General features: G+C 44.8%; 1 protein-coding gene across 1 annotated transcript; it reads left to right on the forward strand.

The window, feature by feature from the left end:
• Positions 1-261: 261 nt before the first annotated feature.
• On the forward strand, positions 262-23,247 carry LOC146357934 (acyl-CoA (8-3)-desaturase-like). The gene is made up of 12 exons (XM_084812040.1): positions 262-582; positions 10,164-10,274; positions 12,702-12,899; positions 13,328-13,429; positions 14,708-14,836; positions 16,383-16,443; positions 17,597-17,673; positions 19,022-19,119; positions 19,948-20,044; positions 21,403-21,482; positions 22,061-22,186; positions 22,533-23,247. Exons 1-12 carry the CDS (start codon positions 361-363, stop codon positions 22,582-22,584), a joined length of 1,353 nt encoding a protein of 450 aa, XP_084668166.1. The 5' UTR covers positions 262-360; the 3' UTR covers positions 22,585-23,247.
• The last annotated feature ends 730 nt before the right edge of the window (positions 23,248-23,977 follow it).

Consider the following 23,977-nt stretch of genomic DNA (forward strand, 5'->3'; position numbering starts at 1 on the left):
CGGAGAGAGAGCGGAGGACAGGAGGGCCTGGCGTGCTGTGGTCCATGGGGTCACGAAGAGTCGGACACGACTGAACAACAACAAATGGACAGATGCACACGGTGAGTTTAGCCGGGTAAGGTCTTCGCGACCCTCGCAGGACATCGAAGGGCCTGGCCACGCGCCTTCGCTTTCTCGCTCACTTCTAGATAAGTACGAGGGCGTGTCTGGCCAGCACGGTAGCCAATCCGGGGTAGAGGGCCGGGCCAAAGACCAGCTGCCGGGCAAGACGCGGCATGGCTGGGAGCTTGGGGAACCGCTCGGCCCTGGGGAGGCAGAGCGTCAGCGAGCCTCGTGACGGCGGCGGCGGCAGAGGAGGTGATGGCTCCGCAGCAGAAACCCCAGGACCTCCCGCCCGGAGGGCTGCCTTCTGCCGCGCGGCAATTCACCTGGGACGAGATCGGGCTCCGCACGAAGCCCGAGGATCCCAACCGGGAGACGTGGCTGGTGATCGACAGGAAAGTGTATGACATCGGCAGCTTCCGCGCGCGACACCCGGGGGGCTTCCGGATTTTGAGCAACTATGTCGGAGAGGAGGCCGCGGTGAGATGTGGGTCCGGAGGGCGGCGGCGGGGGGAGCTTGGCGACGAGCCGCGGGCGAGTAGCCCCGCGATTCTCGGCCCGCGCTAGCAGCGGCGTGCAACGGCGATGGAAGGGAAGATGGAAAGCGACCCCAGATCAGGGACCCCGGCCTCTGGCGCATGCTTGAAGATCAGGGAAGAGGGGGTTGAGCGACCCCTTTGAACTGCCCGGTCGATTTGGGTCCAAAAAGGATCTAGAAATTCCAGTTGAGATAAAGACCCTCCCCTCCCTGACTGAAAGCAGCTGTCGATCCCCCCCCCCCCAACACACCTTTTTAGTGGTGGAAATATAGCAAAACAGTCGACAATTTCCTGCCGCTTTAACTGGGCTCCCCAGGTCGGCAATCCGAGGCTTTCCACACCATCCATCCTGCTTCAGTCAGGGCCGGAGGAGCCGATTTCGATGGGGCTTTGAATCCATTCCAGGTTTCAGTCAGACCCAGCCAGAACTCTAAAAGAGCGATCCACGGTGGTGAACCCTATCCCCAAAATAGGGTCAGCGCCTTGGCGAGCTCCTTTAGAGTTCAGGCTTGTTGGATTGGCAGCCCCACCACAATCAGGGCCACCAGCCTCCACTGACCCTGCTTATCGGTAGGTCTGGCCTCTCCTCACCCGAAGCTCTCTGCAAAGTAACCTACAGCCAGCCACAAGCACAATACAGCACGGCAGGGGTAGGCAACCAGGAGCCCTGCAGATGTTTTGCACTACAACTCCCATCAGCCCCAGCCACCATGGCCAGTGTCCAAGGATGATGGGAGTTTAACTATGTGCTACACAGCGCATAGTTAAACTATGGAATTTGCTAGCACAGGATGTAGTGATGGCCACCAATTTGGATGGCTTTAAAAGGGGGTTGGATAAATTCCTGGAGAAGTCCATCCATGGCTACTAGTCCTGGTGGCTATGTGCTACCTCCAGTACCAGAGGCAGTAAGCCTATGTACAGCAGTTGCTGGGGAACATGGGCGGGAGGGTGTGTTGCACTCATGTCCTGCTTGTGGGTGCCTGGTCAACAGATGGTTGGCCACTGTGTGAAGAGAATGCTGGCCTAGATGGACCCTTGGTCTGATCCAGCAAGGCTCTTCTCATGTTCTTATGAGTTGTAGTGCAAAACATTTAGAGGGCTCCAGGTTGCTTACCTCTGCAGCAAAGTTTTCCCCAGCCTGCATTCTATACATTTTACATATATATTTAAAGAATCCAGTGATAGAGCTGTCTCAGCTGTCTTGGGTCATCAATTAGCACTTAAGAACCACTGTCTTACTAGAAAAAGAGACTAAGCTAAAACTCGACTTTTTACAGCAACATTTATTAAATTTTAATGGGCAGTTCTTCAGAGCCCCTACTGATCTGCACCAACCCTATGGAAACACTTCCCAAGCCAATGTAGGATAAAAGTGTTATCTTTCCTTCCTAGCATTCTTAGCTTGTGCTTTGTTTCTCTGTGATAAAAGTGTGAGGAAATATACCTCAGGCAAGGAACAATCTAAGGCTCAGATCCAAATCAAATAATAATTAAACAACCTAAGAAATTATAGCTAGTTAATCCTATATGACTCTGTAGAATAATTAATTAAATTTGTGTATGAGTAAAAATAATAGGTCTGAAGTAAGAAACATATGTTAGGAAGCAATCCTGTGCGTGTTTAGACGGAAGGAAGCCTACAACTTTCAGCATTGGGAGTTGCTGGGAGTTGTGGGACTTTTTCGTATCTAGACATGCATCGGATTGCACCTTTATTTGTTTTTAAGTTATGTATGCATGTATTGTGGCCAACATCATCTTAGAAGATATATTTCTCCTGTGTGTGAGAGAAGGAGAAATGCCTCCTGTTTGTAGGCTTTATTTTATTTTTTTACGATTATGTACAGTAAAAGTAGTAATATTTTCTAAAACCTTCTGTCCAATTTAATCAGGGAACCTTTTTAACAGAGCAGAAGTTTTTAATCATTTAGGCTGCAATCCTATACCTGCTTACCTGGGAGTAACCCCCATTTAATTCAATGGGACTTACTTCTGAGTAGACACATATAGGATTGCACTCTCAATTGGTTAAACTTTGTTGGGGTGGGGGCACATTGCCCTCCATGGGACAGATGATGTGAGTGGGTGTCGCCGCAGGCACTGATGTTATTGCCACATGCCAGCCACTGACATTGCCCCACCTGGCCATTTTTCCTTTCTCTGTATTGGGAGCGGCAGGGAGCAGCCACTCCTCCTGTCACCAGCTGGGTCCCTCCCTGCATGCATTGTCTCCATGCAGGTGTGGCGTGCTGCATGAAGCCACGTAGCTGTCACCGGGAAAAACAGCCACTCCTCCCAGCACTGGCTGAGTTCCTGGCTTCACACATCGTGCACTGTCCCTGTGGGGGTGGGCATGCGCAACGTATACTCTGTCTGCAAGTTCTGGGAAGAGTGGCCGCTCATCCCAGTGCCGTCCAAATCTCCTGCCTGCATCCCTGCAATTATCTCCTATCTGAGTTCAGAGATAACAGCAGGGATTGCTCCAAGGGGAATCCAATGAAGCTGTATGGGCTGGATGTGGAACCTTTGCAGGCCACACGCTTAGCATCCCTGCAGGATATCCTGGGATTTCAGTTGACACTGAAGAGTCTATTTAGTGCCACTGATTTGCCTTACTGAGTAACAGTGGCAGCTGGTGGCTGGGAGGACAAAAGGTGGGTCACTGGCAGAGGCAGAGCCAAGGGGACACGGGTCACCATTACACTGGAGGAAAAAAAGGCAGAGCATAAAAGGAGCAGCGTGACAGTTGCCGATTCATTCAGCATAGGAGTTCTCTAAGGCACAGTGGAAGTGAGAAACAATGGCACAGCAGCTGTGAAAACATGAAATTTGGCCACTAAAGGAACATGCTTTGTAAATGCAGGAAATTTGGCCACCGAGGCACACGCTTCTTAAAGACATCAGCAACGGCTTTGAAAATTATCACAGAAACTCGCAAAGGTACCCATGTTGACCAGCAAAATTCCAGGATCCATATTGTTGTAATACCTTTATTCGGCGAACAAAAAGATCAGAAAAAAATGTGCGAGCTTCAGATCTCCACATCTTTTCATCAGGTTGTAAAAAGCAGGTTGGCCTGGGTGGGAGTGGAGATGGGGAAGAAAAACACTGACTGGATGGTGAAGTCACATTTTCTGTTAAGTTCAGACTAGTTCCAAGGTGGAATATGGGAGGAGTCGTCTGCAGGATTCAAATTAGGCTTGATTTTTTACAAATATGCAAGGCTCCGCAACACCAGAAACTGTTTTTTCAAAATATGCAAGGATCCTCTGCCCCACAAATTGATTTTTAGAAATATCAAGAGACCCCCACGAGATAAATGGATTTTTAAAAATATGCAAGACTCCACAGTACCAGAAATTTATTTTTTAAAATATACAAGGACCCAATACACAGCCCCATTTTTCCCCAGCCCTGGTTTATGTACACAAATGTCCCATTTATTTGTTTGTTTGTTTAATTGCACTTGCGCAACTTGGGTATCCAGTATATAGGGGCTTGCCTTGGCTGGAGCCTTGTATGCTGCAGTTCCCAAACGTACAAGGTAACAGTCACAGCTATTAACTGTTTTGACAGCCTTGCACAGTTGACAGGTGGGGAAACAGGGTGTAGATCACCCCCCTAGCAAGGTATCCCCAGGGTTCAATGCACTGCCCTGAATCTTGGGGGTGCCCTGCTAGGAATCCCCCCTTGCCCGAGTCCCCAGCAACCTGTTTTGAGTGTCCCAACTCACCACCCCCTTTTTCTTTCCTAAAGCATAGAATAATAGAATAGTAGGGTTGGAAGGGCCCTATGAGACCATCGAGTCCAACCCCCAGCTCAGTGCAGGAATCCAAGTCACAGCATCCCTGACAGATGGCTGTCCAGCCTTGTCTTGAATGCCTCCAGTGTGGGAGAGCCCACCACCTCCCTACGTAATTGGTTCCATTGTCGTATTGCTCTAACAGTCAGGAAGTTTTTCCTGATGTTCAGCTGGAATCTGGCTTCTTGTAACTTCAGCCCATTCTGGGAAGATCAACAAGAGATCCTGTCCTTCTTCTCTGTGACAACCTTTCAAGTACTTGAAGAGCGCTATCATATCTCCCCTCAGTCTCCTCTTCTCAAGGCTAAACATGCCCAGTTCTTTCAGTCTCCCTTCATAGGGCTTTGTTTCCAGTCCCCTGAACATCTTTGTTGCCCTTCTCTGAACCCAGCCCAAAATCGCATTTGCCTTTTTTGCAGCCACATCACATTGTTGGCTCATATTCCACTTGTGAGCTACAACAATTCCAAGATCATAGAATCATAGAATAGTAGGGTTGGAAGGGGTCTACAAGGCCATCGAGTCCAACCCCCTGCTCAATACAGGAATCCAAGTCAGAGCATCCCTGACAAATGGCTGTCCAGCCTCGTCTTGAATGCCTCCAGTGTGGGAGAGCCCACCACCTCCCTAGGTAGTTGGTTCCATTGTTGTATTGCTCTAACAGTCAGGAAGTTTTTCCTGATGTTCAGCTGGAATCTGGCTTCCTGTAACTTCAGCCCATTCTGGGAAGATCAATAAGGGATCCTGTCCTTCTTCTCTGTGACAACCTTTCAAGTACTTGAAGAGTGCTATCATATCTCCCCTCAGTCTCCTCTTCTCAAGGCTAAACATGCCCAGTTCTTTCAGTCTCTCTTCACAGGGCTTTGTTTCCAGTCCCCCGAACATCTTTGTTGCCCTCCTCTGAACCCAGCCCAAAATCACATTTGCCTTTTTTGCAGCCACATCACATTGTTCGCTCATATTCAGCTTGTGAGCTACAACAATTCCAAGATCATAGAATCATAGAATAGTAGGGTTGGAAGGGGCCTACAAGGCCATCGAGGCCAACCCCCTGCTCAATGCAGGAATCCAAGTCAGAGCATCCCTGACAAATGGCTGTCCAGCCTCGTCTTAAAGGCCTCCAGTGTGGGAGAGCCCACCACCTCCCCAGGTAATTGGTTCCATTGCCGTATTGCTCTAACAGTCAGGACGTTTTTCCTGATGTTCAGCCGGAAACTGGCTTCCTGTAACTTGAGCCCATTATTCCATGTCCTGCACTCTGGGATGATCAAGAAGAGATCCTGGCCTTCTTCTCTGTGACAACCTTTCAAGTACTTGAAGAGTGCTATCGTATCTCCCCTCAGTCTTCTCTTCTCAAGGCTAAACATGCCCAGTTCTTTTAGTCTCCATAGGGCTTTGTTTCCAGTCCTCGGATCATCTTTGTTGCCCTCCTCTGAACCCTCTCCAGTTTGTCTGCATCCTTCTTAAAGTGTGGTGCCCAAAACTGGACACAGTACTCCAGATGAGGCCTAACCAGTGCTGAGTAGAGGGGAACTAGTACTTCTCAGGATCCTTCTCGCTTGTAGTGTTGAGCCGAGTATTGCCCATCTTGTAACTATGCTTTTGGTTTCTTTTTCCTAGGTGTAGAACTTGGCATTTCTCCCTATTAAATGTCATTCTGTTGTTTTCTGCCCAGCACTCCAGTCTATCAAGATCACTTTGAATTTTGTTTCTTGTCTTCCAATGTATTAGCTATCCCGCCCAATTTTGTGTAATCTGCAAATATGATCAGCATTCCCTACACCTCCTCCTCCAAGTCATTAATAAAAATGTTGAAGAGCACCGGGCCCAGGACTGAGCCCTGCAGTACCCCGCTCATTACCTCTCCCCAGTTTGAGAAGGTCCCATTGATAAGCACTCTTTGAGTCCGATTCCGTAGCCAACTGTGGATCCACCGGATCGTTGTTTCATCTAGCCCACTTTGAGCTAGTTTGCTCATCAGGATATCATGGGGCACTTTGTCGAAAGCTTTGCTGATATTGAGGTATATTATGTCCACAGCATTCCCACAGTCCACAAGGGAGGTTACCTGATCAAAAAATGAGATCAGATTAGTCTGGCAGGATTTGTTCTTGACAAATCCATGTTGGCGTCGAGTAATCACTGCATTGTTTTCAAGGTGCTTTCAGATGGATTGCTTTATCATCTGCTGTAGAATTTTCCCAGGGATTGATGTCAGACTGACTGGTCTGTAGTTCCCAGGTTCCTCCTTTTTACCCTTTTTGAAGATAGGGACAACATTAGCTCCCCTCCAGTCATCTGGCACTTCACCCGTCCTCCATGATTTCTCAAAGATAATAGACAGTGGTTCTGAGAGCTCTTCTGCCCGTTCCTTTATTACTGTAGGGTGCAGTTCATCTGGCCCTGGAGATCTGAACTCATTCAAAGTACTTAGGTGGTCCTTGACCATATGCCTATCCATCTCAAGCTGCAATCCTGCCCCTTCAGCCTGTACTTTGCCTTTGCCAGGGGGCTCATGGACCGTCTTTCGGGAGAAAACTGCACCAAAGTAGGAATTGAGCACTTCTGCCTTTTCTTTGTCATCTGTTATCATTTTGCCATCCTGATTTAATAGTTGAACCACTATTTCTTTCCTCTATCTTTTACTATGCATGTATCTGAAGAAAGCCTTTTTGAGCTAACCACTTCTAGTTTGACAGCTGTCAGACTAGAAGCAGTTACGCTATTTGGGAGAGAGAAAAATGGGATGGCATGCACTTTTATATGAAAACAGGGTGCTGCAGACTCGGGAGGGGGTGGACTATAAGGAGAGGGTTCCCAAGTGTTGGGGCGGCACTTTAAATCCCTGGGGTTGCTTGGCTAACTCGGTGATTTTGAGCACTTTGACAGGTAGGGAAAGTGGTCAAGATCCTCCAGTTAGCTGAGTGTCCCCAGGATTAAAGTCTTGCTCTGACCCTTAGGGGTACCCCTTCTACTCCACCCCAGCCCAAGTTAGCAGCACCCTATTTTCATATAAAAGTGCACACACACCCCTTTCCCCTCGTTTTCATTCATTTTCTATTAGACATGCCAGACTTTGACAGCTGCCACAACTTTTGTAAGATGCCCAGATAGTCAAACCTTTTGTACCTTCTGACATAAGTTTTTTGACATGGGCTGTTGGACTATATCTTGTTACTGAGAGAGGTCAAGTGGTCCCCTGTCTGCTTGCCTGCTGCAGCCTGTCTTTCTCAAAGGCACTTACCTAGTCATGGGCCTGACAGCCTCCAAAGTCTTTTGATTTAAATAGAGCCAGTCCAAATTGTGTGTGTGTGTGTGTGTGTGTGTGTGTGTGTGTTGTAGTGGTGAGGGAATTTCTACCTATTCACATCACTTTCTGAATTACACCTTTCCTTGCTGAATTTGACCTGTTTTAATACTTCATGTAAATTGCTGCATTGTATTTTATGTTAGCTAATCATGATTGAACAAGCTTTTAAAGAGATCTTGTAGTGAGATTCCAATTTGTAATTGGCAAAGCACAAAGAGTAGCTTTATCACTCGGACAAGGCAAGACAGGAGTTGCCACACCTGTGGCTGTGTTTGAAGTTCGTCTTTGTTTCGTTGGGCTGTGTGTGTGCTCCTGACACCAAGTACAGGTTTACTTGGGTGAATAAACTCCCTTAGGATTGATGTGGGGTTATTAATGCAGTGCAAACCCTGTGAAATATGATGGCTATCAGGCAAGGGTGTGCATGAACCTACTATTATTTGAGTGTGGATAATAAGTATCTACAACAATGGGCAGAAGTTTAAACTAATTGGATGGAACAGAGTAGTCTGGAAATATCATGGGAAACCTGTACTTCAAAGAAAGGACATGAGTTGATGAAGGAAATGAGGATCAGAACCAGTGTCAGCAAGAGTAGAAGGAAAGATCAGGAAATATATTTTCAGTTTCTACTGGGAGCAACAGTGTGTGTTACTGGGCAGTGTCACCATATTATCTCTATGGCAAGTGGTTAAACACAGGGTTAAAATCCCAGCGGTAAGGATAGAGGGTCCAAAATGAATTTGAGACATACTGTGAAAAAATCCTATTGCACAACAGCTTGAGGCAGATAAACACCAGGCCAAGACAAGCTGTTTACTGGCATTTCACATTAATGAAGTGTCATACATTAATGAAATATTTCCTGCCATAAAATACATTATTTCATATTATGGCAGGAATTACAAACCTGGAATTATTTCCATCACTCTTTGAGGATATTTTTAAATCACAAAGCCCACATTACAACCATATATTTTCAAATTGTATCTCTCCACCTCCAATCTTACAGCAATGCACTGAAGTGCCATCAAGCAACCAGAGCTAATAAGGGAATTATTTTTTTGTCGACAAAGTTGCCCCAGTATGTTGCAGTGATATGGGTTTTCTGGAAAGTTTTGAATTAGAAAGTTCTCTGGAAAAATTTCTGATGCAAATTAGGTTAATTTGCATAGGAACATTTTCAGTTTGTATCTGCGAATGTTCTGATGCCTTAGAGCAGGTAATGTTTTGGCCTACAACTCCCATCACCCTCAACTTTGGCTATGCTGGCTAGAGGGGATGTGAGCCATAGCCCAAAACATCTGGAGGGCCACAAATTGCCCACTCCTGCCCTAGAGAGATCTAACTTAGTATGTTTATTTCACTTGTATTAAGTAAACAACAAAGCTAAAAAAAACACCCCATGTTAATTTGTTGTCCTAATACAGCACAAGTACTTGACCTGAAATATTTGAGGGGGGGAATTAAAGGGCACTTAGTGTGATTTAAATCTTATATTATGTAGAATTTTTAATTGGAATACTTGTAGTGAAGAGGTGGTGGAAAAATACTGGGGGGTGAGGAGTCCCACTTCCCCTCAGAGTCATCCCCAGTTAGCTGTTGAAAAATCTCCTCTAGAGTTCCTGCTGTTCTCTGCCCTTCCTGCTGCCAAACCTTCCAGGCCCCGTATTTCCTTTGTCACACACGGATCATACAACTTCTTTGGGGATATGAATACATGGATGAGTGGGATCATGCCTGCTCTCTCTACCCATGCATTGTTCCCAAAGCTGGGAACAGAGCCTACCCTCTGCAAGGGCCACGGTTGGCGTCCAGGGCCCCATAGCCCTTCCACGCTTACAATTTTGAGTACCTTGTGGCTTATATAAGAAGACGTACCAGCTGTGCGCCCATAGGTTTGATTCACCATTTCGGAGCATCATTGTCAATCGGGGTGGAGTGGAGACAGTGGATGCAACCCCATTTCCACCTATCCATGTGTCCATATTTCTGGATATGTCCCATAAACAAGCCACACACCATCTGAAGCACATTACATAGAATAAGGACTGCATTGGAGACCCCAGAGCAGCCTCCCCCAACCTGATGCCCTCCAGACTGCAACTCTCTTAATTTCTGGCCATTGGCTGGCTGGGGATTATGGGCATTGCAGTCCGATACACCCAGAGGGCATCAGGTTGGGGAAGGCTGCTCAAGACAAAACCTCTCACCTCCAATGCTGCCAGCCATCCCTCAAACTGTGTTATGTATCCATCCTGTACTTCAGTAAATCCACAATTTCCTTTAAGACAAACATTGCCAGAGAAATCGGGGGCAGGAAATAGCCATGAGTGGGAGTGGGGACCAGTCAGCATTCACTCAAGATTCCCTGGTGTGTGACCCCCTCCCCCTTGTGAACTTGCAGGATGCCTTTGAAGCATTTCATGTCAACAAGTCATTGGTGAAGAAGGTTTTGAACTCACTGCTGATTGGGGAATTGGCACCAGAACAGCCTAATTTTGAACCCAGCAAAAACGTAAGTCTGTCCAGATTCCTGATAACAGAATGTGAGACGTGAACTAGTAAAGAACCAAGGCCCTTCTCTCTGTCTTGCCACCATCGGAGACACGCTTTGCGGGAACAAAAGAGAGGGTCTTCTCAGTGACTGCTCCCAGGCTCTGAAAATCCCTGCCAAGTGAGGGCAGGCTAGCTCCTATTTTTGTTGTCCTTCTGCAGGTAAGTAAATACATTTTAAATCAGACAGGCTTTTGTCTTGTAAACTGACTTGTTTGCCGAAGTAGGTTTTAACTGGTGGGTGCTGTTTTCTTTCTTTTTTATTGATGTAATTTATTTGCTTTTAAGTTTTAATCATAATTGTATTATTGTTAGCCTCCTTGAGCACTATTTGTATTGGAAAGGTGGGATATGAATTAATAGACAAGACTTTCCCATTCATTTTGTGGTTATTGGTTACAATCTTTACAGTCTTTTGGGTCTACACAGCTCTTACCCAACTTTAGCCCTATGCAGGCATTTAAAATTGTTTAATTTATTTAATCTTTTCTTTTTATTGTGAATTTAACAAAACAAAACACAAATTGTGAGAAAAAAGAACAAGAAATTACATGCATAGAAATATCCACCAAATACAACATTCTTAAAAAACAACAACAACAACTCCCAGGAAATTATGCATAAGCTTCAAGAAAAGCAGACCAAATATCCATATATTTATCCATTCATGAGTGATGCCTATATACCACTCATTCAAATGTTGTTATTCCTCAATCCATTGCATTACAGGAGGTGAACATTTATCCTTCCAATGTTGTAATATCAGTCTTTTGGCTGTCATAAGGGCTCAGAAAATCCATTTGTGCTGACCATATATTAACCTCCAAGAAACCAGTAAATAGTTTAGGAGGACATACACATCATTCAATATTAAAGAGTGTTCCAGTACAAAATTTATCCATATTATGACCTTCTCCCAAAAGGAGGTGACTATTGGGCGTTGCCAAAACGTATGGATAAGACAAGCATTAGTTGTATTACATCTCCAACAATTATGTGAATTAGACAGGCCCTTATTAAAAAGACGTTGTGGAGTCCAGTAAACTTGAAACACGATTTTTTGCTGAGTAAGGCGTAGCCTAAGAGCCATAAATACTTCAGGTACAGACACTAAAACAACGATCCATTGGTTAGGCAAACTGGAGTGCTCCAATTCTCTATTCCATTCCTGTCTTAGACCCTAAGAATCTCACTTATTTACTCATGACAAGTATTTCTATACATGAATCGTGGGTCGATATGACTGGTCAGCCACTATGAGGGTTTCCAGTAACAATGAGGGCCCTGAAGCTGTAAAAGCAGCCAGACCAAACCTAGATTCCAACAAGTGTTGCAAGTGCAAGTATTGCCATTCAGCTGTCACAGGTAAATTGTATCTTGCACGTAAATCAGAAAACGACAGAAATGCATTGTCCAGATTCAATAATTGGTCCAAAGTAAGAATTGTCCTATCTGTCCATCTCTGCCGCAAAAACATTTTCTTTCCAATTTTAAAATCTGGATTTCCCCATAAAGTCAATTTACCATGAGAAAATGGATCAAACTGGAATTGACACAATATTATACGCCACACCTCTCTAACAGTCGACATTGTGGGAGGGGGTTTATCTATTCTAGTATACCGACAACGTAGTGCCATCTAGGTTCTCAGCATACTAGAAGAGATAAACCCCCTTCCGCATTCCTTGTGTTGACTGGGAATGTCTGAAGGGAGTTGGTAACCATGTTCATCTGAATGCGATTACGATTTCCCTTCAGACCTTCCTGGTCAACACGGGAAGGGAGTCAATGGCAGTGTCAAGGCCCTGTAGCCACTACGCCCTTACAATTTTGAATGCCGTGTGGCTTATATAAGAATATGAATCAACATAAGCACCTGTTGGTCTAGCAAATATCCCATTGTGGTCTTCTGAGCAGAAGGTACTTACCAGCCAACCACCCTAGCATGGCTTCCGCTTTCTGTGGTCCCAGGTAATGAGATTAAAGAGGGTTCAATGCTAATGGGAAGGACTATATCTCAGTGGTATTTTAAGTTTTTTAGCTCAGCCCTCTTTTGCTTTTGGCCCTGCCCACTGCTGACATGCAACCCCAAGAATGTCTCTGAAATGGAATTTGGCCTTCAGGTTGAAAGAGGTTCAACACCCCTGGTGTATCGGGTTGCTCAGTCTGATGTTCAGACTCTGGCCAGGCACTCACCTTGCTCCTCCTTGCAATGGCCTTCCCCAACCTGGTGCTCTCCAGATGTTTGGACTTCACCTCTTATTGGCCCCAGCCTGCATGGCCAGTGGTCAAGAACATTGGGAGTTGTAGTCCAAAATACCAAGTTGGGGAAGGTTGGATTGTACAAATCACCTCTTAGAGACAGCTGTAATGTTGGATTTTCCCACAGGAACTGCTTATCATGGATTTCCGTGAGCTGCGCACTACTGTGGAGAAGATGGAGCTCATGAAACCCAACACTTTCTTCTTCTTGGCACTCCTCTTCCACATTCTTGTACTGGATGCCATGGCCTTGCTGACCCTCGTGTACTTTGGATCATCTTTACTACCTTTTGTTGCCTCCTTAGTGTTGCTTACGATAGCTCAGGTAAGTCGCCATGCCCACAGAATAAAGCAATTGCTAACCTGCCATTCTGGGCACCTGAAATTAGCTAGCTAGCTTTCTTCCTCCCTCTTCTGCACTCCTGATGAATTCAGTTCTCATTCTGAAGGTCACCATTATCACTGGGACTTGTTTTGCTCCCCCTGCTAATGGATTTTACTCCAGTCCTTCCCTATGGAATTTCCTCTTATCATTTAATTATGAGTGAGCCTGTAGGTAATAGGTAAAGGAAGAAGTATGGATATTTCTCAGAAATTCATGACTAGACTTACCCAAGTAGCAGGTGCTATAGCATACTGTGTCACTGACTTCTTTTGAACTAAACAATGCAGAAGGGACTGTAAATGCCATTCAAATGATACCCAATACGTTACCCTGAGCTAGTTTTCTCAGCGGTCTCTCTTGCCTTCCAGGTTCAGGCTGCATGGCTCCAGCATGATTTGGGGCATCTTTCTGTCTTCCAGAAGACAAGATGGAACCACCTGCTTCATAAATTTGTGATGTGCCATCTTATTGTAAGTGTTTGTTTCTGAGAACTTTCTTAGTAACAGATCGGGATGGGTCAGAAAAATACGTTCCCATATGTGGACAATGTACGTAATACATACACAGGGAAAAACTTGTTATAACTCTCTGTAGAAGCATCAGCAAAAATATTGCTTGTTACATATGCATTACAAATATATTGATTTTCTACCAGTTTAACTGTCATGGCTCCCTCTAAAGCAGGAGTGAGGCTACTGACCCACAAGGTGCACCCCCCCCCCCAGCCTGCCTGCCTGCTCCCCCACCCCAATGGTTCTTAAGGGACTACAGGAGGCAAGCTTGACCCAGCACGGTGCCACCACCCCTCACCCTGGAGGCCATGCATACGCTGGTCTGACTGGAGCTTGCTACGCGAGCAAGGCGGCAGCTCATGGAGCCTTTTTCGTGCTTCCTTCACTTTGTCCCCCATTATATGAGGCTGGCTGGTTAGTTGGCCAGCCTGCAGGCAGACCTACCCACCTTTCTACAAACACCCTACCAACTTACACAATCTCTCTCTCTCTCTCTCTCTCTCTCTCACACACACACACACACACACACACACACGTGCACACAAGGAAGCAGAAGCAAAGTGTGCCCTCTCAGCATCCAGAGGAGCCCTGAGGGCCAGGTGGAATGAGGCCATGGGCCACATCCGGTCCACAGGCTATAGATTCCCCATTTATGCCCTAAAGCAGGAGTGGGGAGACATGTGGCTTTCCAGTGGCTGTTGGGCTGCAACTCTCACCGGCCCCAACCTGGCACAGCCAATAGTGAAAGATGAGGGGAGCTGCAGTCCAACAACCTCTGGAGGGCCACATGTTTATTTATTTATTCATTGCATTTATATCCCACCTTTTTTCCTCTTGCAAGGAACCCAAGGTGGCTTACATTATTCTCCTTCTCTCCATTTTATCCACACAACAACAACCCTGTGAGGTAGGTTGGGCTGAGAGTCTATGACTGGTCCAAAGTCACCCAGTGAGCTTCCATGGCTGAGTGGAGACTAGAACCCAGCTCTCCCAGCTCCCAGTCCAACACTCTCGCCACTGAACTACACTGGCTTTCACACATGTTCCCCATCCCTCAAGAATCTTGAGAATTCTGTTACAGATCCCTGGCTCCCCTGTGCAGGACTAGAGTTCCCAAGGCTTCCTGCAGCGTGGGAGTGACCGTTAAAATAAGTTAAATCTGTTGTATGGTTGCGCCCCTGGTGTTTATTGTTTAGCTATATTGTGACGTGACTTCTCTGATCTTCTTTTCAACAGGGGGCATCAGCCAACTGGTGGAATCTCATGCACTCTCAACATCACGCAAAGCCCAATTGCTACACCAAGGATCCGGATATTGACTTGCATCCTTTCCTGTTTAGTTTGGGAAAGTCTCTCTCTGTGGAGGTGAGTGTCATGTTGCTTGCATGCTCTTTATAACAATGAGTGCTTCCTATTATTTCCTATTGTTCTGTGACATTTCTTAAGCCATGTCTGTGGGCTTTGACATAATCCTGTGGGTCACCTTTACATTAGATGCATGCTTAGTTGTGAATTGGATATGTACTGATATAGATTTAGGGCCAGCCTGAAACATGAACAAGTAACGTCAGGCTGCACATTTCTTGTTCTTTTTTTTCTTTCTTTCTTTTTGTTTTCCTTTTTTTTTTAAAGAAAAACAAAACACAACAACAACAACAGAAGCACAACAACAATACACAGACACTAAAATATCTCTTAAGATTGTAAGATATCTACTTTTGGCTCCCCTTACACAACAAATGCTTATTATTATTATTATTATTGTCTAGTTCTTAACTTAGTTGTATATCATACATTGAGTCCACAGACATTATCTCCTTTCTCCTAATTTTATCAACAACAGAAAAAAGAGAATCAACCAACTCAAAGTTCAAAATCCAAATACATAGATATCATTTTTCTCTATTTCTTGTACAAATTCTATAGAAGGTTTCCAATCTAACATAAAGTTAGTTGTTGAGCCTTCTTTAATTATAATAGTAAGTTTTGCCATCTCCGCCAGCTCCACCATTTTCATGATCCACTCGCTCACAGTTGGTAGTGTTTCATTCTTCCACCTTTGTGCATACAATAACCTTGCAGCCATTGTAAGGGTGCACATTTCTGAGAGGATGCCATTTCCCTCCATTCTTCATCTTTGGGTTTCATTCAGAACAGGGGTGGATGTGCCATTTTGACCCTTTTTCACATCAAATGTGAAAACGTCTCAAGCTGGCACTGCACAGATGGCTATTGTTACAGTTGCTAAAGGGATAAGGGCAGACTTAGCATGAGGAACAATTTTATTTTTATCCAAACACTTCACAACTACTACATCAAATGACACCATTCAAACAATTTGGGGTATTTTATGTTTCCAAAGACTGAAGGCAAAAGGAGAAGGGGGCGGCAGAGGATGAGAAGGCTAGATAGCATCACCGATGCAATGAATATGGACTTGAGCACACTTGGGGAGAGAGCGCAGGACAGGAAGGCCTGGCGCGCTGTGGTCCATGGGGTCACGAAGAGTCGGACGCGACTGAACAACAACAAAATGTTTCCAAGCAGATAAACTCCCCTCCCATTATGTAGTTATGGACTGGAACTGGATCAGGCTCCAGTAGCATAAGATTCTAGGACGTACCCTCTGATCTGGATATACTTTTCTATGTTGTTATTCTAGAGCTAGATGCTCCAGAAGAAAAAGGAAACCACTGGTGCCTAATTACTAAAACACCATGGAGCTGGTATATTTATTAGGAAGGCATTTGTAATGTCCCTTGAGAGAGCCTGCTAGATGATTATGTACTGTAGCTGTGTGCAGAATAGCCAAATCTCGTCCATGTAATGGCTGATGTGGTTTCATATGGCGAAGAGACAAGGTGCCTCTATAACCATTCTTATGTGAAAGTGGCTTACTTTCTTTTCACAGCTTGGGATAAAGAAGGTAAAGTACATGCCTTACAACCATCAGCACAAGTACTTCTTCATCAGTGAGTAGCTCCAGCTTCCTGAAAGATCGTGAGAGTCAGAGAATTCACATGAGTTATGGTGAATGCCCATGGTACCATTTCAGTGGACCATTGTACAATGAAGGGCTTGAGGGCTAAAGCAGCATCTTATGCCAGGCAAATGGGCAGAGCTGTGCATCTCTGCTCTACTGACACCTTACTGTATGGGCATGTTTAATGCACCTTTAAGGTTGCAGTCAACTTAGCGCTAGTGAAAAAAGCGTGAGAGGTGCTGTTGTTCAGCTACTGCAGTTTTGCAAGTGCCAGCCGAGCAACTAACACAAGCAACGCCTGGCATCACGATGGCATCACAAGTTGTGAAAGCACATGTGCAACAGCTTGAACAATGGCTTGCAGTAGCAGAAGCCAAGCCTTGTATCTCATACTTGTGCAAGCGGGGTTTCAGTTAGTGGTAGAAGCTTTGCACTAGTGGATACAGTGCAATCCTAAGTTTTTGTTGGAAGTGTTGCACCACCACTGGGGAATCGAGCTGCCCTATTGTGCATTTGGGTTCTAATCATGGGGCTGCTGGTAACCACCTTAAAAGCCCCTTATAGGCCACAGTTTTGTCAAAAGGGTGTTGGGGGTGGGGGTGGAAGCAGTGGCAGCTGATGACTGCAGTTCCAGAAGGGCTGTGATTCCATTCAGGGCTTTAGTTACCTCCAGCCAAAACTCTAACAGTGCTATCCAAGGTGCTGAACCCATTTTGGGGACAGGGTTCAGCACTTCAGATAGCACCGTTAGAGTTTTGGCTGGTGGTAACTAAAACCCTGAATGGGATCACACCTCCTCTGGAGCTGCAGCCACTGGCCGCCACTGCTTGGAAAGGGAATTGGCACAGCAGCAGGCAATAGACGGTAATTAAATCATTTTGCCAGAGCAAGGGAACTGGTCCATCCTTCACACCAGTTCTTGGCATTGCAGTCCAGATCTTGTGCAGTGAAATCTATAGACTTCCTGTGCCGTTATGTTTAACTATAACAAAAAATTATGTCAAGGATATTCACTGTCACTGTACTTTTACTAGCCCACCTAAATGATCCACTGATCCCCCCAGTATATCAGACTCCTCTTGCATTTGTTGCATTTTGATGCCATGGCTAAAGATGTCTGTTTCTTATATTGCCTCCACCAGCTATGCCGCCATTTCTGTTTCCTTTCTTCTTCCACTATCAAACCTTCCACGTTGCTTTCAAGAAGAAATTCTGGGTGGTAAGTATTGCATTGTCAGGGCTGCTGATGAAGAAACATCCCTCAGTCCCCTCAGGCCGACTAGCTTCATGGGTGCCATGAGAGCCAAGGGTATACTGAGGCTTTGCTCCAAAAAGGATGGACTAGGGCTCCTTGGGAGCAAATGTTCCAGTTCCGCAGGTCTCACATGATGAAGTCCTAGAGCAAAATTAAAATGTTATTCTGGCAGGTACTTCGAATTAGGAACTACATCAAGTAGCGTCTGTCTGGTTTCAGTTTTGATCGATGGAGCTTATTGTGCTGGTCCCTGCCAGATATAGAATTAATGTATTCAATTCAGTGTATAGACTGCACTTCCCCAAAAGCACTGACAGGTTTAGCCGAAATATTGAAAATGCTGCATTAGAAACGGGGAGGGGAGTTGTTCCCTTTAATTACATTTGTATCCTGCCTCTTAGCTGCCAAAAGGGGTGTCAAGATGGCTTATCTAGATAAACAGAAATGTTCTATGATTTGAAACTGCACAAGGTCCCAAAACTGCACAGCAGAAAAAGCCTTCTACCAATGGGTAAAAGTGCAGAAGAAATTGTGACAAAGTCCCATCTAATTTTTTTAAGGTGTTTCTAAGTTCAAATAGCTTTCCAGGGAGCTAGCTTGGGAGGCCTCCCTTGGCAAAGAATTCCACAAAGAGGAAAACAGTCCACCACTATGATGGGCCTATGTGTGGAGGGGGGCTTGTATATTGGAAGGGCTGTTGGCAGGGAGGAGGGGGAGGTGCAACCCTCTGTGCAGCCCCTTTCAGTGAAGGCTCAGCCACTCAGATCTAAGGTCAAATAAAGGGGTGCACTCAATGACACCAATGAAGTGAGGGGGAGATATCCTTTTCCTGCCTCTAGAGACCCCAGCCATTAAGAATCAATCCTGGCTCACATTAAATGTGAAGGAATATTGGGAGAATGGGATGGAACGTTAACTGGCTTTTATGTAGAAAAAAATAATTTATTATTTTATTCAGAGCACATTAGCTGCTGTTTAGAAAAAGTTCTCAAGAGTTTTTTAGAAATTAGGTAATAAAACATTAACATTACGAATAATTCATAATAAATATGGGACACAGCAGATAAATGCTTGTATAAAATTGGCAGACTGTATTAAGCAACTTAAAGGCCTGTCTTCTAAAATCTAGAAGACATTCCTCTGGTCACAGAATCTTGTAATGAATGTGACTATGCTTAGGCCTACAGGACCTGACTGAAAGTTTCTAGTGCACCACTGAGACAAAAGATCATAAGGAAGAATGGCACTGTGCACCAAGTTCCTACTGCAAGCATCTCTGTTTCTGACAGCTTCTTCATTTCCCTTTTCATAGGATTTGGCCTGGCAGGCATCTCATTTCATCCGGTTGTTCTTCACCTATGGTTATGTACTAGAAACAAAGAGTTTTATGCTGTACTACTTGTTATTCAGGTACTATGCAACACAGTACCCATTTCAGCTAAAGTTAGTCATTACGGTCTCACTGCAAGCAATTGGGCTTGTGTAAGTGTTAACTGATTGTCCAGTTGGCTTCAATGGGGCATAACCATGACCAGCCTTAGTTGGCTGTTCCATGTAATTCTTCAAATCCCATGCTTTTTCCTCTCTTTCCTTTCAATTATAATTTTATCAGAGTATGATATAAATACTTTTTCTGGAAGGTTAGACAAAACTCTCATTATAACTCATGCCTTACAAAATATACAATGAAATAAATCATCATATCTAGTATTATTTCTACATCCAAACCCATACTTATAAACTTATATTTGTGACCATGATCCTTCCAAAAGCAATGTAGCAATAAATGCAAATGCATGCAAAATTAATTGCTTGGGAGTGGTAGAGAGTTAGCTTGCAATTTTGAATTGAGCAGGGGCAGAAAGCTTTGAGCTGGCAAAAGGCATAAGAGGTTGGAGTGCGGGGGCTCTCTTTGGGGATCTGATAAAGGGTTAGGGGATTTACGATCTGCTATAGGAGTGTCAATTTGCTTTCAGTGTTCTCTCCTTGTAGATTTGTAAATTTTAAAAGTGCAAGCCACTTATTTGCAGCAGGTTTTCAGATCTCACAGAAATTTGCAAACATAGAAGAATGAGCATGAACTTTTCAGAGATTCATATTCCAAATAGTCTTTGCATATTTAAGACAAAAAAAAAAAAGCCTGGTCACAGGTATGTGCAGTGTTTTTTTCCAAAATGATAGGATTAGTGAATTATGCTTAAAACTGTATGCAAGTAACTCTTGTATTTACCTGTGCAGGATGATGGAAAGCTCCTGGTTTGTCTGGGTATCCCAAATGAACCATATACCTATGAATATAGATTATGATAAGAACTTGGACTGGGTTTCTACTCAGGTAAGGTATTTTACCTCTAGCAACGGCCTGACTACTTTATATCCTCCAAAATATTAACATCCTGGATACATTAGCTCAGGCCAAGTAGAGTGAGGTGCTAAGTTAAATGTTTATTTGACATATTTCAATTGGAAGAGGCAGACATTGTTCAATGAGGATTTAGTGCACCCAGCTGGGCCAGGAAATCATGTGGGCTAGAGATGCAGCAAGAATGCAAGTTAAATTATCTAGATTAGAAGACAGAGGTAGGTAAACAAGCAGGAGGGAGCAACAAGCGGTCAGTAAGAGCGAAAGAGTTCAGTGAATTCCATTATGCTAGGGCTGGGATGGGCATCTTTCTTGCTGTCTGGTGGTGGTGGTGGTCAGGGGGCCACAGGCAGGCAGTGGGCAGGTCCTGGTCTCCCAGCCCACACAACCTTCTCCTCTTCATCAGGACCTTGACGGGAGGTAAGGGTTAAGCACAAGAGAGAGAGAGGAACAACCGATGTGAAAGGTAGCAAACAGCAAATGTATATTAAGGATAAAGATCAGTTAGAGAAGATGGTAGCAGGTAAGCTCAAGAAAGAGAGGAGATAATGTTGCAACTTATTTCTACCGACTGAAGTACTTCCTCTTCTCCTCTGTTGTTAAAGTTGTCATGTGTCTCAGGCCAGTATGACCGTTTTGCAGGGAGGGCAAAAAACTCTAGTGATGATCATTTACAAACTGATGGACGTATACATAATCTTGCTTAATGGTAATCTACTGTCCCCACACACTGAGATCAATCAAATGCTGGCATAATACTATACACAGTCACCTCATCATTGGTATAATTTTATTCTTCTCATTAATGTAATGCTCCCACAAATACGCAAAATAAGAGGGTAAACTTTATCAGTGCAACCCGAGCAGGGCCTCTCCTGGCTTCTGTGTGGACAAAATTAAAAACCACAAACAGAATCAAAACAAAAGCAACTTCTTTGCTCCTAAGTTGCTGTCTCACAATTCCTTCACACTTCAGCAGGGGAACATCATATTTTCCAGTTGCTCATAACAGATGCCCTCCACAGCATAATACTGAACCTCCAGTTCTCCAGAACAAATGAAGCACAGGAGCAATACCTCCTCCTCCTTTCTGAAGAACAGCATAGGGCAGTGAGATGGGGGGAATGGGCAATATGGCTGATATAGGAGGGCCCCTTGGAACACGTAGATAGCAAGAAGTTGGTGCTTGCCATTTAGTTGGTTATGTATTAGCATAGCTAAGTAGATGGCAAGCACCAATTTCTTGCTAGGACTTGGTCCTAAAGATAGCTGCCATTCTGGAAAATAAATGCTTTTTCCCTGCTTCAGCACCTACCCATTGTTCATTTCAGCTCCAGGCAACATGTAACGTTGAGCAGTCCTCATTCAATGACTGGTTTACTGGGCATTTGAATTTCCAGATTGAACACCAGTAAGTATGGACTTCAAGGAAGTATTTTCAATGTTTCCCAGAATTTCTCTCATGCAATGAGATTCTCCTTGTGGGGGGGGGGGGAATCTAGCATGTGCAGCAGCCCTTACATTGGCTGGGTTCACACAACAAAACCCAGACGCAAAATTGAGTATGGGTTGTCATTGAACCATGGGTTATTGTGTTGTGTGAACCCAGTCATTGGGGCTGTATGCCTGGCATGACAGCCCCCTGTGGCCATTCTGAATATGCAACCCCCCACTCAGGGGTTGTCATGTTGTGCAAACCCAACAAGCATGGGTTATGCAAGGTTTAAACAACCCTCACATAATGCACACTCACCAGGTTTGCACAACATGACAACCTACAAGCAGGGTTGCAAATGCAGTCTGGCGACTGTGGGCACCATAGCTCATTGTGGGTTAAATAACTCATGTCAAGCTGTGGCGTGTCATCCAAACCCATTGTTACCAATCTGGGCAAGGGCTGCTACTTGTCTAGGATTTGTACAACACCTGCACTAAGTATCTATGAGTAGCAGTACTTAAGAGACAACTTGGAATTCTTTTTCTTTTCAGTCTTTTCCCCACGATGCCACGACACAACTTTTGGAAGGCAGCCCCTTTGGTGAAGTCGTTGTGTGCCAAACATGGTATCGAGTACAAATGCAAGCCTCTGCTGACAGCCTTCGCAGATATTTTACAGTATGTATAAAAAGGAAAATTCAGAATAATGATGTGTGCAGGTGTACAGTAGTGAAGGCTTGGTTTATAGCAGACATGGGGAACCTGTGGCCTTGCAGGTATTGTTACATTACAACTCCTAGAATCCTTAATCACTGGCCATGCTGACCACAGTTGATGGGAGCTACAGTCCAACAGTATCTGGAGGGACACAGGTTCCCCACCCTTGATTTGTAGTATAGACTTCTGCTTTACTGATCCTAAGTGCATTCCCACCCTTCCATTTGACTTCATAGGATCAGTCTTATAGCACTTCCTTTTTCACAGGACTTACGTTTCCTTCCCCCCCCCCCCCATATCACTGCAGCTCACTGAAGAATTCAGGAGATCTCTGGTTGGATGCCTATCTGAATAAATAAGTACTGGCTTTACAGAGAATGGGTCAACTTGCTGTCACCATGAAGAGATACCTCAAACCAGCAGATTGCTTTGGGCTCTTTTCTAATTCTCATCAAATGTTTGTTGTTTCCTGTTTGTAATAAAATTCTCCCTCTTTTTCATATTTTGTATGTTTATCCCTTTGATCCTAGAAGTGAACTTGATTTTCAGATGTCCTAAATGAGCTGAGGTTGAAAAGGGAAAAAGCAAAAATACAAGGAAATTGGTTTGTGCTGTTTAAAGGGCTGTTCCCTCCATAGGTAGTCTGAGGTATGACATGCTATTTACATGAAAATCCCAATCCATTAGAGAGTTCGGCATGCTTAACTTTACATTGGGAGTAAATACTTGAAACCACATAAAGGGTTATACTGTATTTCTTTCTCTTCATAGTAACCATGATGTATGTCCAGATCATCGTGACTAAATACTATGAAGATATGCTATGTTTGCTAAACATCAGTGCCATAAAGTTTCCTATATGTTAGTGTCTTCAACACTAGCACCAACAATCTGTATGCTGGTGATATATGTATTCTCAGAACATGTGCATACTTTTATGCCAAATGAACTCTCATAATCTCATTGAATACTGCAAATATCACCTTTGCAGATCCTTCCTAAAGTAAAACCCTTTCAATGTTTTGAATATTCCCCAATTCTTTTCTGTTTCAAGGCAGTTAGATGTTATAATGGTTTCCAGCATTTTTTGGCAAAATATCATGGGTGCTCACAAAATGGTTGCAGGGGGTGGGGTGAGGTGTTGCCATGGAGGGCCAGGCACAAGACACTATATCCCAGAAGGCAAACTAGTCAGGCAGAAAAACCAACTTGCTCAAGAACCTAAATACAAAGCAGAGGTGGGTTCTGAGCTCCAAAACACAAAACTATTATTTGGAACCCAGTTTTCTGCTGAAACACCTATTTCACAGAAGTAAAACTGATGAGCTTAGAGACAAGAAACTTAGCACAACTGGGTCTGAGCCCCATCAGAGGGCAAAGTGGTGAAGTTCAGAGAAACACACAGGCAAAACATCCACCCCCCAAATTAGGCAAATACAGCACAGGCATATCCCTTGCTCCTTACTACCCCTCGGGTTGCTCCCTAGGCCCCCAGGATGCTTCCTAGTAGGGATGTACGAAAGTCACTTACCTTTCCACGGATTATGTTGATGGTGGTGGGGGGGGAAGGTGTTCCGTCCCTCCCCCTGGAATCGACGGGGGGGGGGGAGGCGATCCGTTCCCCCCCTTCCCCCAGAATCCTCCACGGCTGGCTGTGCTCTGCAGCAGCTCTGCGGAGCAGCCAGCCAGGCCAGAGCTGTCCGCAGCCAGATTTCCGGATGCGGAGGGCTCTGGGGAAAAACAAACAAATCG

Source organism: Heloderma suspectum, chromosome 1 (assembly GCF_057233095.1).
Source record: "Heloderma suspectum isolate Gila_16-S chromosome 1, 16-S_ref, whole genome shotgun sequence".
NCBI classification, from domain to species: Eukaryota; Metazoa; Chordata; class Lepidosauria; order Squamata; family Helodermatidae; genus Heloderma; species Heloderma suspectum.

Coding starts and splice junctions, on each gene's coding strand:
- LOC146357934 (XM_084812040.1), top strand. CDS start 361: ATGGCTCCGCAGCAGAAACCCCAGGACCTCCCGCCCGGAGGGCTGCCT. Junction 583..10,163: donor ATGTCGGAGAGGAGGCCGCG/GTGAGATGTGGG, acceptor GTGAACTTGCAG/GATGCCTTTGAAGCATTTCA. Junction 10,275..12,701: donor ATTTTGAACCCAGCAAAAAC/GTAAGTCTGTCC, acceptor ATTTTCCCACAG/GAACTGCTTATCATGGATTT.